This window comes from Crinia signifera, chromosome 1 (assembly GCF_055691185.1).
Source record: "Crinia signifera chromosome 1, ASM5569118v1, whole genome shotgun sequence".
Taxonomy (NCBI): Eukaryota; Metazoa; Chordata; class Amphibia; order Anura; family Myobatrachidae; genus Crinia; species Crinia signifera.
In genome coordinates this window covers 375,334,591-375,346,610 of record NC_139217.1, presented here as the reverse complement: position 1 = coordinate 375,346,610, position 12,020 = coordinate 375,334,591, and the positions used below count along the sequence as shown (strand labels likewise).

The 12,020-nt window shown below is 42.0% G+C and overlaps 1 protein-coding gene across 6 annotated transcripts in view; it reads right to left on the bottom strand.

Moving 5' to 3' along the window:
* Positions 1-230: 230 nt before the first annotated feature.
* Positions 231-12,020, bottom strand: part of RAD9B (RAD9 checkpoint clamp component B) — a 63,284-nt gene continuing 51,494 nt past the window's right edge. For all 6 annotated transcript variants that reach the window (XM_083151382.1, XM_083151384.1, XM_083151387.1 and 3 more), the window contains 4 exons: positions 4,439-4,503; positions 4,201-4,314; positions 2,344-2,533; positions 231-1,028 (listed from right to left, as the gene is read on the bottom strand). In XM_083151382.1, coding sequence (XP_083007508.1) covers positions 897-1,028; positions 2,344-2,533; positions 4,201-4,314; positions 4,439-4,503 — 501 coding nt within the window. In that variant the 3' untranslated portion in view covers positions 231-896. The remainder of the gene's footprint in view (positions 1,029-2,343; positions 2,534-4,200; positions 4,315-4,438; positions 4,504-12,020) is intronic.

Here is a 12,020-nt window from a genome sequence, read left to right as displayed (position 1 = left end):
AATTTATATTGAATAACTGAAATGTTTATTTGATTTGCACATAAAGTTGCTTTGCTCACCAGCTACTAGCATTAGGCTGATCAACAGCATCAGCATAAAATATTGAGAAGGAACATGTTCATTCAACAGGATACAGTTATAATCCAGGCAGTTGGAATGCTAGCTGCCGGAGTCCCAACTGCCAACAGAACATTGGGTCTCAACAGCTGGCATCCTCAACATGGGGGGGGTTTGCTTAGGCAATAGTCTTAGGGCTAGGCTGTGAGGGAGTTAGGATGCAAACAGTGAGAGTTAGAGGGTAGGTCTGGAGGGTTAAACCACTTTTGGAGCTCCTGTCAGGATTCTCCTTATTGGAATGTCGGGGCAATCTTTTGACCATGGGCATCCCCACTGTGGGGATATCGTATGCATCCCTATTCAACATATACAGTATGTTGTCATTGAAGAATTAGAATTTTTATTTCTTTAACCACTATAATTACATGTATCTTTCCAATAACAGGTGCACAGCTATGGAACTACAAGTACTATTTCTTGAACGCAAATTAAAACTGGTGTAGTAATACTGCAGATAATAATTACTACATAATCCCAGTAACACATTAACTATATTGGGACTTGTACATTTGCATTTATCAGTCTAGGTTTGCAAGCAATACATAAAAATTGTCATCAAGTGTCATCAAAGTGTTTATTCCAGAAGGATGATCCATTTCAGGCACAGTTGGTGTAGAACTAGCCACATTTCTGACATATCCAGCCACATTGCATTTTTTTTTTTTTACGCAGTTTGCAAACATAGCCATGCTGAATAAATGAAAGCCAATTTCTAGTTGCAATAGGATCTTATACATATTTAAAAAATATATATTATATTACATGAACCTTCAGAATTATTAGAATGTCTGTGAGAGTTCTCTGCTGAATCCATCATCCTCATCTTCACTAGCTGTTGCCAAGCTGCTGAATGACCAATTGGACTTATCTTGCTGCTTTGATGAAATGGCTCCAAAAAATAGATTACAGAACTAAAAATAAAATCCAAACATTATAGTTATTAATGCTTAGTAATTATGATTTTTTTCTTTAATCAAACATTTGTTACACCATCATTGGATTGATGAAGTAATGGCAAATTAGAACTAAACCATTTGTTTTTTATGTCATGCACTTTTGAAAAAAAAAAAAAAAACAGCTCAAATCCGATGAACCGGAAATCTGTTCTGATTTTATGGCTTTTATATATATACTTTTCAAGTTAGACAGTTCTTAAGACAGTCATGTTGTATGGGTATGCGGTTATTAGGCTGACACTGTCTAAGTTGACAGTCATTAGGTCGACCGCTATTGGTCGGAAGTAATTAGGTCGACACATGAAAAAGGTTGACATGCATTACGTGGACATGGTCAAAAGGTCAACACAAGCATAAGGCTGACATGGAAAAAGGTTGACCAGAATATATCCTGTGTGGTCCAGCCCTGCAGCAGTCCATTGACAGTTGCCGAGGTATAGCATGCAAGGCTGCATTTGATATCTCGGATAAGTGTATGGCCATCTTAAGATCTCTCCTGCCTGATAAACACAGTTGAAATAACTGTGGGAAGTTGTTAAATGTTATTTAAACACTGTTACTAAAAGAAAGTCCTAGGTTTACCTAGAAAAATTAAGACATATACTAAGATATACAGAGAAGAATAAATACAGTTTCCAGGTTAATCAACACCCAGGCCCTTATTCCGATCTAAGCGGTAACGGCCGCTTGCGGCCGTTCCACCGATGTTTTCGCTCTGCGCATGTGCAGAGGGCACTCTGCGCATGTGCAGGCGAAATCGCCGCACAATTTTTTTTACCGCCGCAAAGGGGGTGGATAGGGGCGTGAGGGGCTACTTAGCCTCATTTCCCTATGCATACGCCCCGCGTTTCATGGGCGTTCCCATGCAAACGCGGGGCGTACGCATGGTAATGAGGCTGTGACGCATGTGTTGGGGGCGGGCATCTGACATCGCCGGATGTCAGCTGCCCGCCCCCATACATGCTTTCACACGGACAAGTGTCCGTGAGGTCTATGGTTGCGGGAGCTGGTGGAGCGTGCGGCCCTGCCTTCGATGGTCGGCGACCATAGAATGCAGGGGGCTGCTCCAAGATGGTGGAGGCGTATCCCCCGCCATTTTCATGCGGACCGCCACATGTCCGCGTACGGACGGCCGTGGCGATCCGTATGGAAGGCGGGGATTCGCCTGCACGGTCGGAGCCGCATATGCGGCTCCGGCCGCACCAAGCAGAATAAGGGCCCCAGTGAAAATTAAATATGGCCTTGTAATAAATTATTCCATACGGAGTACCTTGTTAAAAGATGCAGGGTGAGGTGGCTCAATTTCTACTCGTGTACAAATGTTTTGTTTTTCATGAGCAATCCCAGCAAATAATGTGGGATTTTCTTCAGTAGGAAGCAGACGCGGATTCCTAAAATTTTCCTTATAGCTGTTATCCAATGTATTGCTTACTCTTCCTTGTTTCATTAAAGGAGTTGACCTAAATTGCAAATAATGATAAACTAAGTCAATTATTAAATGTTTACAATTTTAAATCAGAAATCCTAAAAAAAAATAGTACTTCAAATATACTGTATATGTCTTAATTGTGTAAAACTAAACAGTATATTAACTGTTGGCTAGTTGGAAGTGGAACATATGTAAATTGAACTTACTAATAATTTGACTTATGTTGTTTCATCAAGAGTCAGTAAGCAATTTCTGATGATATTTTTTAATTGTCGTAAATGGGATAAAGTTACTAAAGCTTCTAAAAAATAAAAGAGGCGATGTTGCCCACATCAACCAATCAGATTATTTTACAGTTGGTCATATGTCCACTACAGTGGATGTCATGTAATACAAAGATATACAAGGCTTATCATGGCATGTAGGCCTAACTTACCATATTTTCCTCAAATAATAGCCATATATGCCGGTTTTGACAGCGTTGTAAATTATTAAATATGTATAATATTATGTAATCTTTCCATTTTTAAAATTGTAAATTATTTCAAAGTATAATCAATAGTAGCAGCTGTGGTAGTAATGATGGATGGATCGTTTATTAGTATTGTTTTCATCTTCTCCGGACATCAAAAGGTTATAGAAACCGGGTTATTAAGTACATTGTAGTAGTATAAAACACATACACACACACACACACACGAGGTGAGTGGATTTTATGGATCAATGTATGGTCATGTACCTGCACAGATGCATAAACGGGAGATGGTACATTCACTATCATTCTCTTGATGTGACATGTATAAACACATGGCTGTTTGTTTGAATTTCCAGATTCAATGACAAGATGGATTTCAAAGCATCTATTGTTTAAGAATTGATCAACCCTGGCTCTTTGGAGCAATGTCAAAGAGGAAGACCACCTCCGTTGAAGCACAGCTCTGTGTCAATTGCACCCAAAGGAAACAGGTTCAGTGTACGAAGTCACTGGCCAAAGCCAACCGATGCAAACATTTTAACAGGTGCCACAATGCGGATTGCACATAATAATCTACCTACATCAGCAATGTCTTAAATCTTTGTGTCCAAGGTACTTCTCCAACACACCAAGCATTAAAATCAATAAAATGTAGTTAATGAAAATGGCTAACTTCATAGGTATGAAGTAAATTAAAATATTTGTGTTATAAATACTGAGACTATTTTCATTTTTTAGTTTTAATAACTTAATTCAACTTAGAGGATTTTTTCAGTAAGCAACATAGTAAGAATAAATTAAAACCATACCAGATGTTTTTTTTTTTCCTTTAACCTTACTTTTTTGTAGAAACAAAAAACACTTTCATGGTTAAAAACACTGTTCTATGATAACAGGGTAATTTGCTATGTTGCAGATGCATGTTGTCCACTCAAGTGGACATGTGAATAAAATCTTCAGTTTTATAGTTAAAAAAGTGTTTTAATAAGCCTTAATTTTTTATATATGATAATTCATCCATGAAAGAGTTAAAATGCTGTAGTATATACAACATGAAAGCTAAACAAAACTATACAAAAAAAACTTAAAAGAATAAAATTTCCATCTAATAAGTAACAAAAGATGTAAAACAATACCCAAATCGTGTGTTAGCACTAACAGAATGGCAGTTGGATTGCATCATTATTTTTATCAATTATAACAATTATTTGTATTTGACTCACTCCAATACTGTACCACTTGACAGTTGAGATGATGCACTATCCTCTACGTCTGCTAACGTTGCCAAAATAAAGTTGGCTTCAAAAACTATATCATCCATGCTGAATACAACTGGTCTAAAAGCAGATACAAAATGGTGTAATTAGTGAGGTGATACAATACCACGGCATGAAATAAAAAAAATTACAATAGCAATAAATATTTACAGATTTACAAATCATTTTTACACATAAAACCTACTGTCCTGATTTGCTGAAATTAATTGAAATAAGAGCACTGGTTGTCTCTGCAAATGACAGGAGCCCCTAGAAATAAAAACATACATATTTTATATGATTATTATTTTTATATTTTATCATAAATACAGTATTTTTACTCAGATATAACAAAGGAGTTACATATATATATATATATATATATATATATATATATATATATATATATATATATATATATATATATATATATCATACAGTTTGGGCTGATCATACAGGTCATACAGTGATTTCATATTTTATTGATACAACAATCCTGTGTCCTCAAGGATTATAAACAATATCTCATTCATCAAGAACAATTAACCATCCTCTTAACATGAGTAACATTTCAGGTGCTGACAGCATGGCACAATCAGCTCTTTTGGCACCCAAGACAACAAGCTATTATGGCGTAAGTGAGCATGATTTACCATTCATACCAATAACCATAACAAGCTATAACTATGAACTAGTTGTGTATACATTTAAAATATATATATTTTTATAATGCTGGGAACACAGTGGATATATATTAACCGATCATTTGAACATTTATCGGGTGCCGGACGGGGTCCCGACAGTCATTAACCCGACGTCGGGATCCCGACTGTTAAAACACAGATGGCCGGGTTCCCGATGGCTGTCGGCTATTTTCCCTCGTGGGGGTCCACAACCCCCATAGAGGGAGAATAGAATAGGTGGTGAGCGTGCCCGCAGCGTGGCGAGCCCGCAAGGGGCTTTGTTGCCCTGGTCAGGCTGTCTGACACCGGCCAGTCGGGATCCCGACGTCGGGATGACTGTCGGTGAAACACACTACACCCCATTAATCAATGTAGTAGAAAAACAAGCACTTTAAAATAGGGAAATGTGATCAGTATTTAATTTGTTGGTACTTCTTTACTTTCACGGCGCCACTCTAGATAGGACAGATAGGATACGATTTGTATGCGATTTGACATAAGATATCGCATAAGATATAGGATAGGACAGATAGGATACTAGATAGGATACGATTTGTATGCGATTTGACATAAGATATCGCATAAGATATAGGATAAGATTTACTATCCATTTCATTACCCCACTATCCACTAGGGCGTGGAGTTGATTTTATATAGCGTGGCGAGCGCAGCGAGCCACCGAGCCCGAAGCGTGGCGAGCGCAGCGAGCCCCGCGAGGGGACACGGATGTTGTTTGAAAGCAAGTCCCCAATATCGCATGCCATTTGCATGCAATTCCATAAAATACATTCCGTGTCCGCTCGCCATGCTTCGGGCTCGGTGGCTCGCTGCGCTCGCCACGCTATATAAAATCAACTCCACGCCCTAGTGGATAGTGGGGTAATGAAATGGATAGTAAATCTTATCCTATATCTTATGCGATATCTTATGTCAAATCGCATACAAATCGTATCCTATCTAGTATCCTATCTGTCCTATCTAGTGGCGCCGTGAAAGTAAAGAAGTACCAATTTGTTTATGCAATAATGGGCTCCAGCAGGAATCACAGAAGTCCTCTGTCTGTATTAACACAAACACACAGCTAGATAGATTAAAGGGGCAGTCCAAAGAGAATCAGGGTGTTGCCCATAGCATCCAATCAGATTTTGTGTATCATTTTCTTGGATGCAACAGAGAAATGATAGCTGGAATCAGATTGTTTGCTATGGGCAAAAAATTTAGAAATTTTAGCAAAGCTTTACCTCAGTCCCTTATGCTGTATTTATTAAAATAACACATACAGTACTACATTTTCAAATACCATTCCCAATATGTGTCAGATGTTAAATCAGAAGAACATATCTGGGGAAATTTACTAAGAATACGAATACGATTTTTCGTATTCTTAGTACGAATGAATACGAATGCATACGGCTGCTTTAGCCGTATGCAAATTTGTGTTCCAGAGGGGAATTTACAAAGCAGTCAAATATGACGGCTTTGTAATCCCCGATGGCGCATCCATTTGTAGTAGCGGCCGTATATACGGCCGCTAATACAAATTTGTAGGCAGATCCATGCAGGCTGCAGTGTGTAAAAAAAAATATATATATATAGAAAAAAAATTAATTTAAAAAACAGCGTGGGGTCCCCCCAACGGGCATAACAGAACCAGGCTGAAAGAGCCAGGGCTGGTTCCCAAAATATGGGGGACAAATGACTAGGGGTCCCCTGTATTTAAGAACCAGCCCCAGGCCCAACCAGCCAGCAGGGTAATGCCACAGCCGGGGGGAGACTTTTTATACAAGTCTACGGGCTCAACAAAGGTAAGTATCAGTATGTATGTGTTATGTATGTGTTATGTATGTATTAAACTTTTATTTTTCATGGGTGTCAGTGTGGTTATTTAACTATTTCTTTTACTGTGGAACTACAAGTGCCTGCGGGCCCTTTAATGCCCCGCATGCTGGGACTTGTGGTTCTCCAAGTCCCAGCATGCGGGGAGGCTTGCTGGGACTCATAGTTCTACAGTATAAGACAATAGTTTTTCAGTTAGCGTAGTTAGTCAGGAACCATTGACCATTTTTGACCTGCCTGACATGACAGATGTGAATGTGTTCCTGAAAGACCCCCACTGTCCACGTCAGCCTGAAGCGTGGCGAGCACAGCGAGCACCGCGAGGGGACGCCATCCACATTGACGTGGAGTTGATTTTATAAAGTGTGGTGAGCGCAGCGAGCCACCGAGCCCGAAGCGTGGTGAGTGCAGCGAGCCACCGAGCCCGAAGCATGGCGAGCGTAGTGAGCCCTGGGAGGGGACACAGAAAACAAGCCCGAAGAGTGGCGAGCGCAGTGAGCCCCGGGAGGGGACACAGAAAACAAGCCCGAAGCATGGCGAGCGCAGCGAGGGGATGCGGATTACTTGACGTGTATTACGCGCTGACGCCGACGTGGATAGTGGGGGTATGAACAGGTCGGGAGGACGCTTAACGCGTCCGCTCGCCATGCTTCAGGATGTTGTGGATAGTGGGGATTTGAAATAGAGGCATTTGCCACTATGTTACATGGAGCAAATGCATCTTTTATTGCGCATGAGACGCACTTGGGCCGCATCTCCCATGACTATACAAGGCTGCCGCGGGGACACTACGCTAACTATTCTAGGCTGCTGTTGGGCTACACTAACAGTGTAGCATTAAGTGGTGCCGTGAAACTACACAACTTCAATACGTTATGTGCAGTGTTCCCTCTAAGCTGTGCGCGCACACAACTCAACGAGTGTGCACACAGACATTACAACAGAGCGCACAAAGCAGCAGTGGTCCCTTTTTGCAGTTGTGGACTCAATTAATGTGTGTTTCACCCATTAACTACATTGTGTGCTATGTTTTGAATGTTTAAATGTTTAATATCATTTTGAAGTAAAGTTAACACAAATGCTGAACGTCATTTTCCAGTTATATAGAAGTGAAGTACAAAAATTAAAATTTCCATCCAAAGTTGCACAGCCAAAATCTTTTGCCGCACACAGCCTTCGTAAAATAAGAGGGAACATTGGTTATGGGTCTAAATCATATTTTTCTGTATATAACAGGGTTGCCGACCCTCCCGGAATTTGCGGGAGTCTCCCGAAAATCGGGTCCTTCCTCCCGTCCCCTGGAAGGGTGGGCAACCCTCCCGGAATCAGGGGGACCCCCACTGAGCCCCCCCTGATCGCAGCATTTATATGCCGCAATCCGCGGGTCTCAGGGGAGGGGGCGGAGCTAAAATGGCACAATTGTGTCCTTTTAGCCCCGCCCCCTCCATGGATATCAGTTATTTCGGCTATTTGCCATAATGGGGGCGGGGCTTAATGACGTCACTGTTAAGCCCCGCCCCCAAAACTCGTAATGCAAGATTCCTCTCCGGGCTTCTCCCGGAGAGGATTTTTTGAAAGTCGGCAACCCTGGTATATAATCCTGTATATAACATGAAAAATCACAATCATAAAAGTAATTAAATCAATGTACACAAAAGTATTTAAATCAATGTACATTGTACAAGATAAAACTGTATTTAGTGTATTTGAGTTAAATCAGATGATTAAGTGTTTATTCTTGTGTTTGTTTCCTTTTGTGTATATTACTGCATTATGGCTTTGATGCACTAGGAGGCACCCTAGTATCTTTTATATTTTATTCCTGATCATAGGAGAATCTACACAAGCTTGGGCACTCGTGAATTACAGAGGTTCTGTGGTTGATTAATACTAAGTGAAATGCAGGCTTGAGGTCATACAACCACAGAACTTCTGTATTTTAGGGCCTTATTCTAGTTCACTCTTTCTGACAAAATCCTTCTTAGATGGACAAAACCATGTGCACTGCAGGGGGGCAGTTGTAAATTGTGCACAGAGAATTAGATTTGGGTGAGTTATTTTGTTTCTGTGCAGGGTAAATACTGGCTGCTTTATTTTTACACTGCAATATCGATCTCACTTTGAAGTAAAACCCCACCAAATCTAACTCTCTCTGCACAAGTAACATCTGCCCCACCTGCAGTGCACATGGTTTTGTCCATCTAAAAAGGCATTTGTCAGAAAGAGTGAACTGGAATAACCCCCTTAGTCTCTCAGTGTAAAAGGGATACTAAAGAAAGCCCATATATACACACATGTACTGGATAATTTAAGTAAAAAAGCATCAAAGATTAACAAAACAATAATAGACTGTGGTTAATGTGGATTTTTTTTTCTGGTGTCCCCTAGTACCACCACTAGTTCTGTTTTCAACCAAACAGCCATCACCGAACAGTAAAGATCACAGCAACAGTCAGTAACTCCCCATACCCATGCAATCCTCATCCATAGAGCCTTAACTGGACATGTTTGTGCCCTGTGCCAGCAACTGCACTGGTGTTCCTACCCCCCATGGATCCAAAATAGTTGTTTTTGTAAGGACATGCAATAGTGCCACCAAATCATATTACGCCACATAATAGAGTAACCTTATTCACATTACTTTACAGGACAGTGTCTCTTATTTACATTATGCCACACAGTAGTACTCCTTTACCTTATACAAGTTATACCCTACTGAAGTGACTCATATTCATATTATACCATACCATATTACTCCTTGTCCACATTACACCACCATGTATTGCTCCTTATTCACATACTTCTTATTCACTTTACACCACACTGTAATTACACACACCATTCCTTATCCACATTACACCACACCATATACTCTCACAACCTGGGTTATTTCAACTGGAAGCATTTCCTCCTGCCTAAAATCCCAGGTTGTGCACGCTCCCGTGCAAAAACCTGGGATATTTAGGCTAGTGGAAAAGGGGAATCAGTCATTATAATTGTAACCATCTGGACTTAAACAGTATGTACTGTCGAAGTTGAACTGCATCTACACTACGTTAGAATATTATGGATGCCATTTGTGTTCGCATATTTATGTAAAGGGTGTACGGACAAGAGCAGGAGAATGTGCGATAGTTAATTGCAGCCATAACGATACACATAGTTTTATACTCATATCCACAAATAATAAAAGTCATTTAGCTTTAAATTTCACTTCACATAGTTTAATGTAAAGACACATTCTTTCCCCTTCGTGTTTGGTATCTGTATGATTAGCGTCTCACTCACAGTACTCCAGTGTTTGAGTGGAAACAGCAGCATATATCATTCACAAGTTATGGACTATAGATATAAAACATAAATGTATTACCATGAGGAAAGGGGACAAAACATGACCAGTTTGAACCAGTTGCACAGCAGGACCCCCAGGACATGATGAGGAGCCTAGAACAAAGACCTAGCTGTGCATCTTTACTGTACCAATCAGAAGAGGTGAAAACTGACCCCTTGACCAATTGAAGACCTTCAGGACCCTATTGTCTAGTCCAGGGCTGGGCAATTGCGGCCCTTCAGATGTTGATGAACTACACATACCAGCATGCCTTGCATCAGTTTCAGCATGGCCAGGGGTGCCGAGAGGGGGGGGGGGAGCAGGTACAATTTACCCGGGCCCAGGCCTGTTAGGGGGGCCCTGGTCTGGACACACATTTTTTTTTATTTGATGGGTCTGAGTCAGCTGTTCAGCGGCTGCATTGGGAGTGCGGATGTGGGTGGACGTGGGCCGGCATGGGGGCAGCAGAATCGCAGAGGTCCTTTTAAGCATCGTTCCGCTCTCCGACTCCAGGGCCTGCTGAGAGCCAGCCATGTGACTTGGGAGTTTACCATGGCTCAGCGACAGGAGGATACTTAGGGTAGGTAGTCCCTGGGTGCCGGCAGGAACTGGGTCAGAGAAAGGCCACCTCCCACGGGAGTACCACCCACAGAATCCAGCCCACCCCACTCCCCACATTCCCACCCCAGCCGCCACCAGCAGCAGCAGGTGCCAGTGCCATGTCTCAAGCCCAGCAGTCCCAGACCTGGTTCCCCACCCAGAGGCAGAACTCTGGGAGGCAATGGAGTCATCTGCCGCTGGGCTCCTGCTCCCAAGGGGGTACCTCTACTCCCCTGCAAGTTTGAAGAAGTTAATTGAAAACCATTGACATAGCTTTGTTGGCTTACTTCCCCTCCGACCAGGACCATAGACATTATACTCTCTTTATTTTAAACATAGTATCCATAACATACATACACACACACACACACACACATACATACATATTTTTATATAAGGTTAAGTGTGTGTGTGTGTGGGGGGGGGGGCCACGCACAAATATTTATCTTGCCTCTGGGCAACTGGGACGTAGTTACGCCACTGTCCCCACCCATGTCCGGGTCACTGTGTTCCAAGGTGAAAGGTGGGTGGCTGGGGGCTCTGTGCCTGTGGCCTCCTTGCATGCTTTTGGGGCTGAGATCCAACTCTGGAAGTCAGCATGTAACCCCAGGCAGAGCATGTACTGTAACTCCATGACAATGAGCATGTTAACCCCTGGCAAAGCATGTAACCCATGGCAGAGCATTTAAATCCATGGCAGCGAGCATGTTAAACCCTGGCAGAGCATGTAGCTCCTGGCAGAGCAGGTTAATTCCATGCCAAAGAGCATGTTAACCCCTGGCAGAGAATGGTAACCCCTTGCAGAGCAGGTTAATCCCATGGCAATGAGAATGCTTACCCCCTAATATGCAATGCGCATTACGGTGTGTGGAATAACTTGTAATGGGCATTATGGCATGTGGTAAAATATGTAATAGGTATTACGGTGTATGGCATAATGTGTACTGCCCACTACAGTGTGTGGCATAACGTGTAATGAGCACTAGGGCATGTGGTATAATATGTAATGGGTGTGTGACATGTGTAATAGGCATTACGGTGTACATTTTTGGCCCTGTATCCACCTTGGAAGCAGTGGTGTAACAACGGGTCGGCAGGGAGTTTCAACCGTGGGGGCCCCAGGAAGTTGTTATACTGGGGCCCAGGATTTCTCTTGGCGGCCCTGAGCATGGCCACATAGCAAAACTAATGCAAAGCATCCTGGGATGTGTAGTTCATCAACATCTGGAGGGATGCAATTGCCCAGCCCTGGTCTAGTCCCTATGAATTGCTGCTCCCTGGGCCAGAAGCTCAGTACGCTGTGCTCAAACCTTGAATACAGTTCCCTGGTCCAGGAA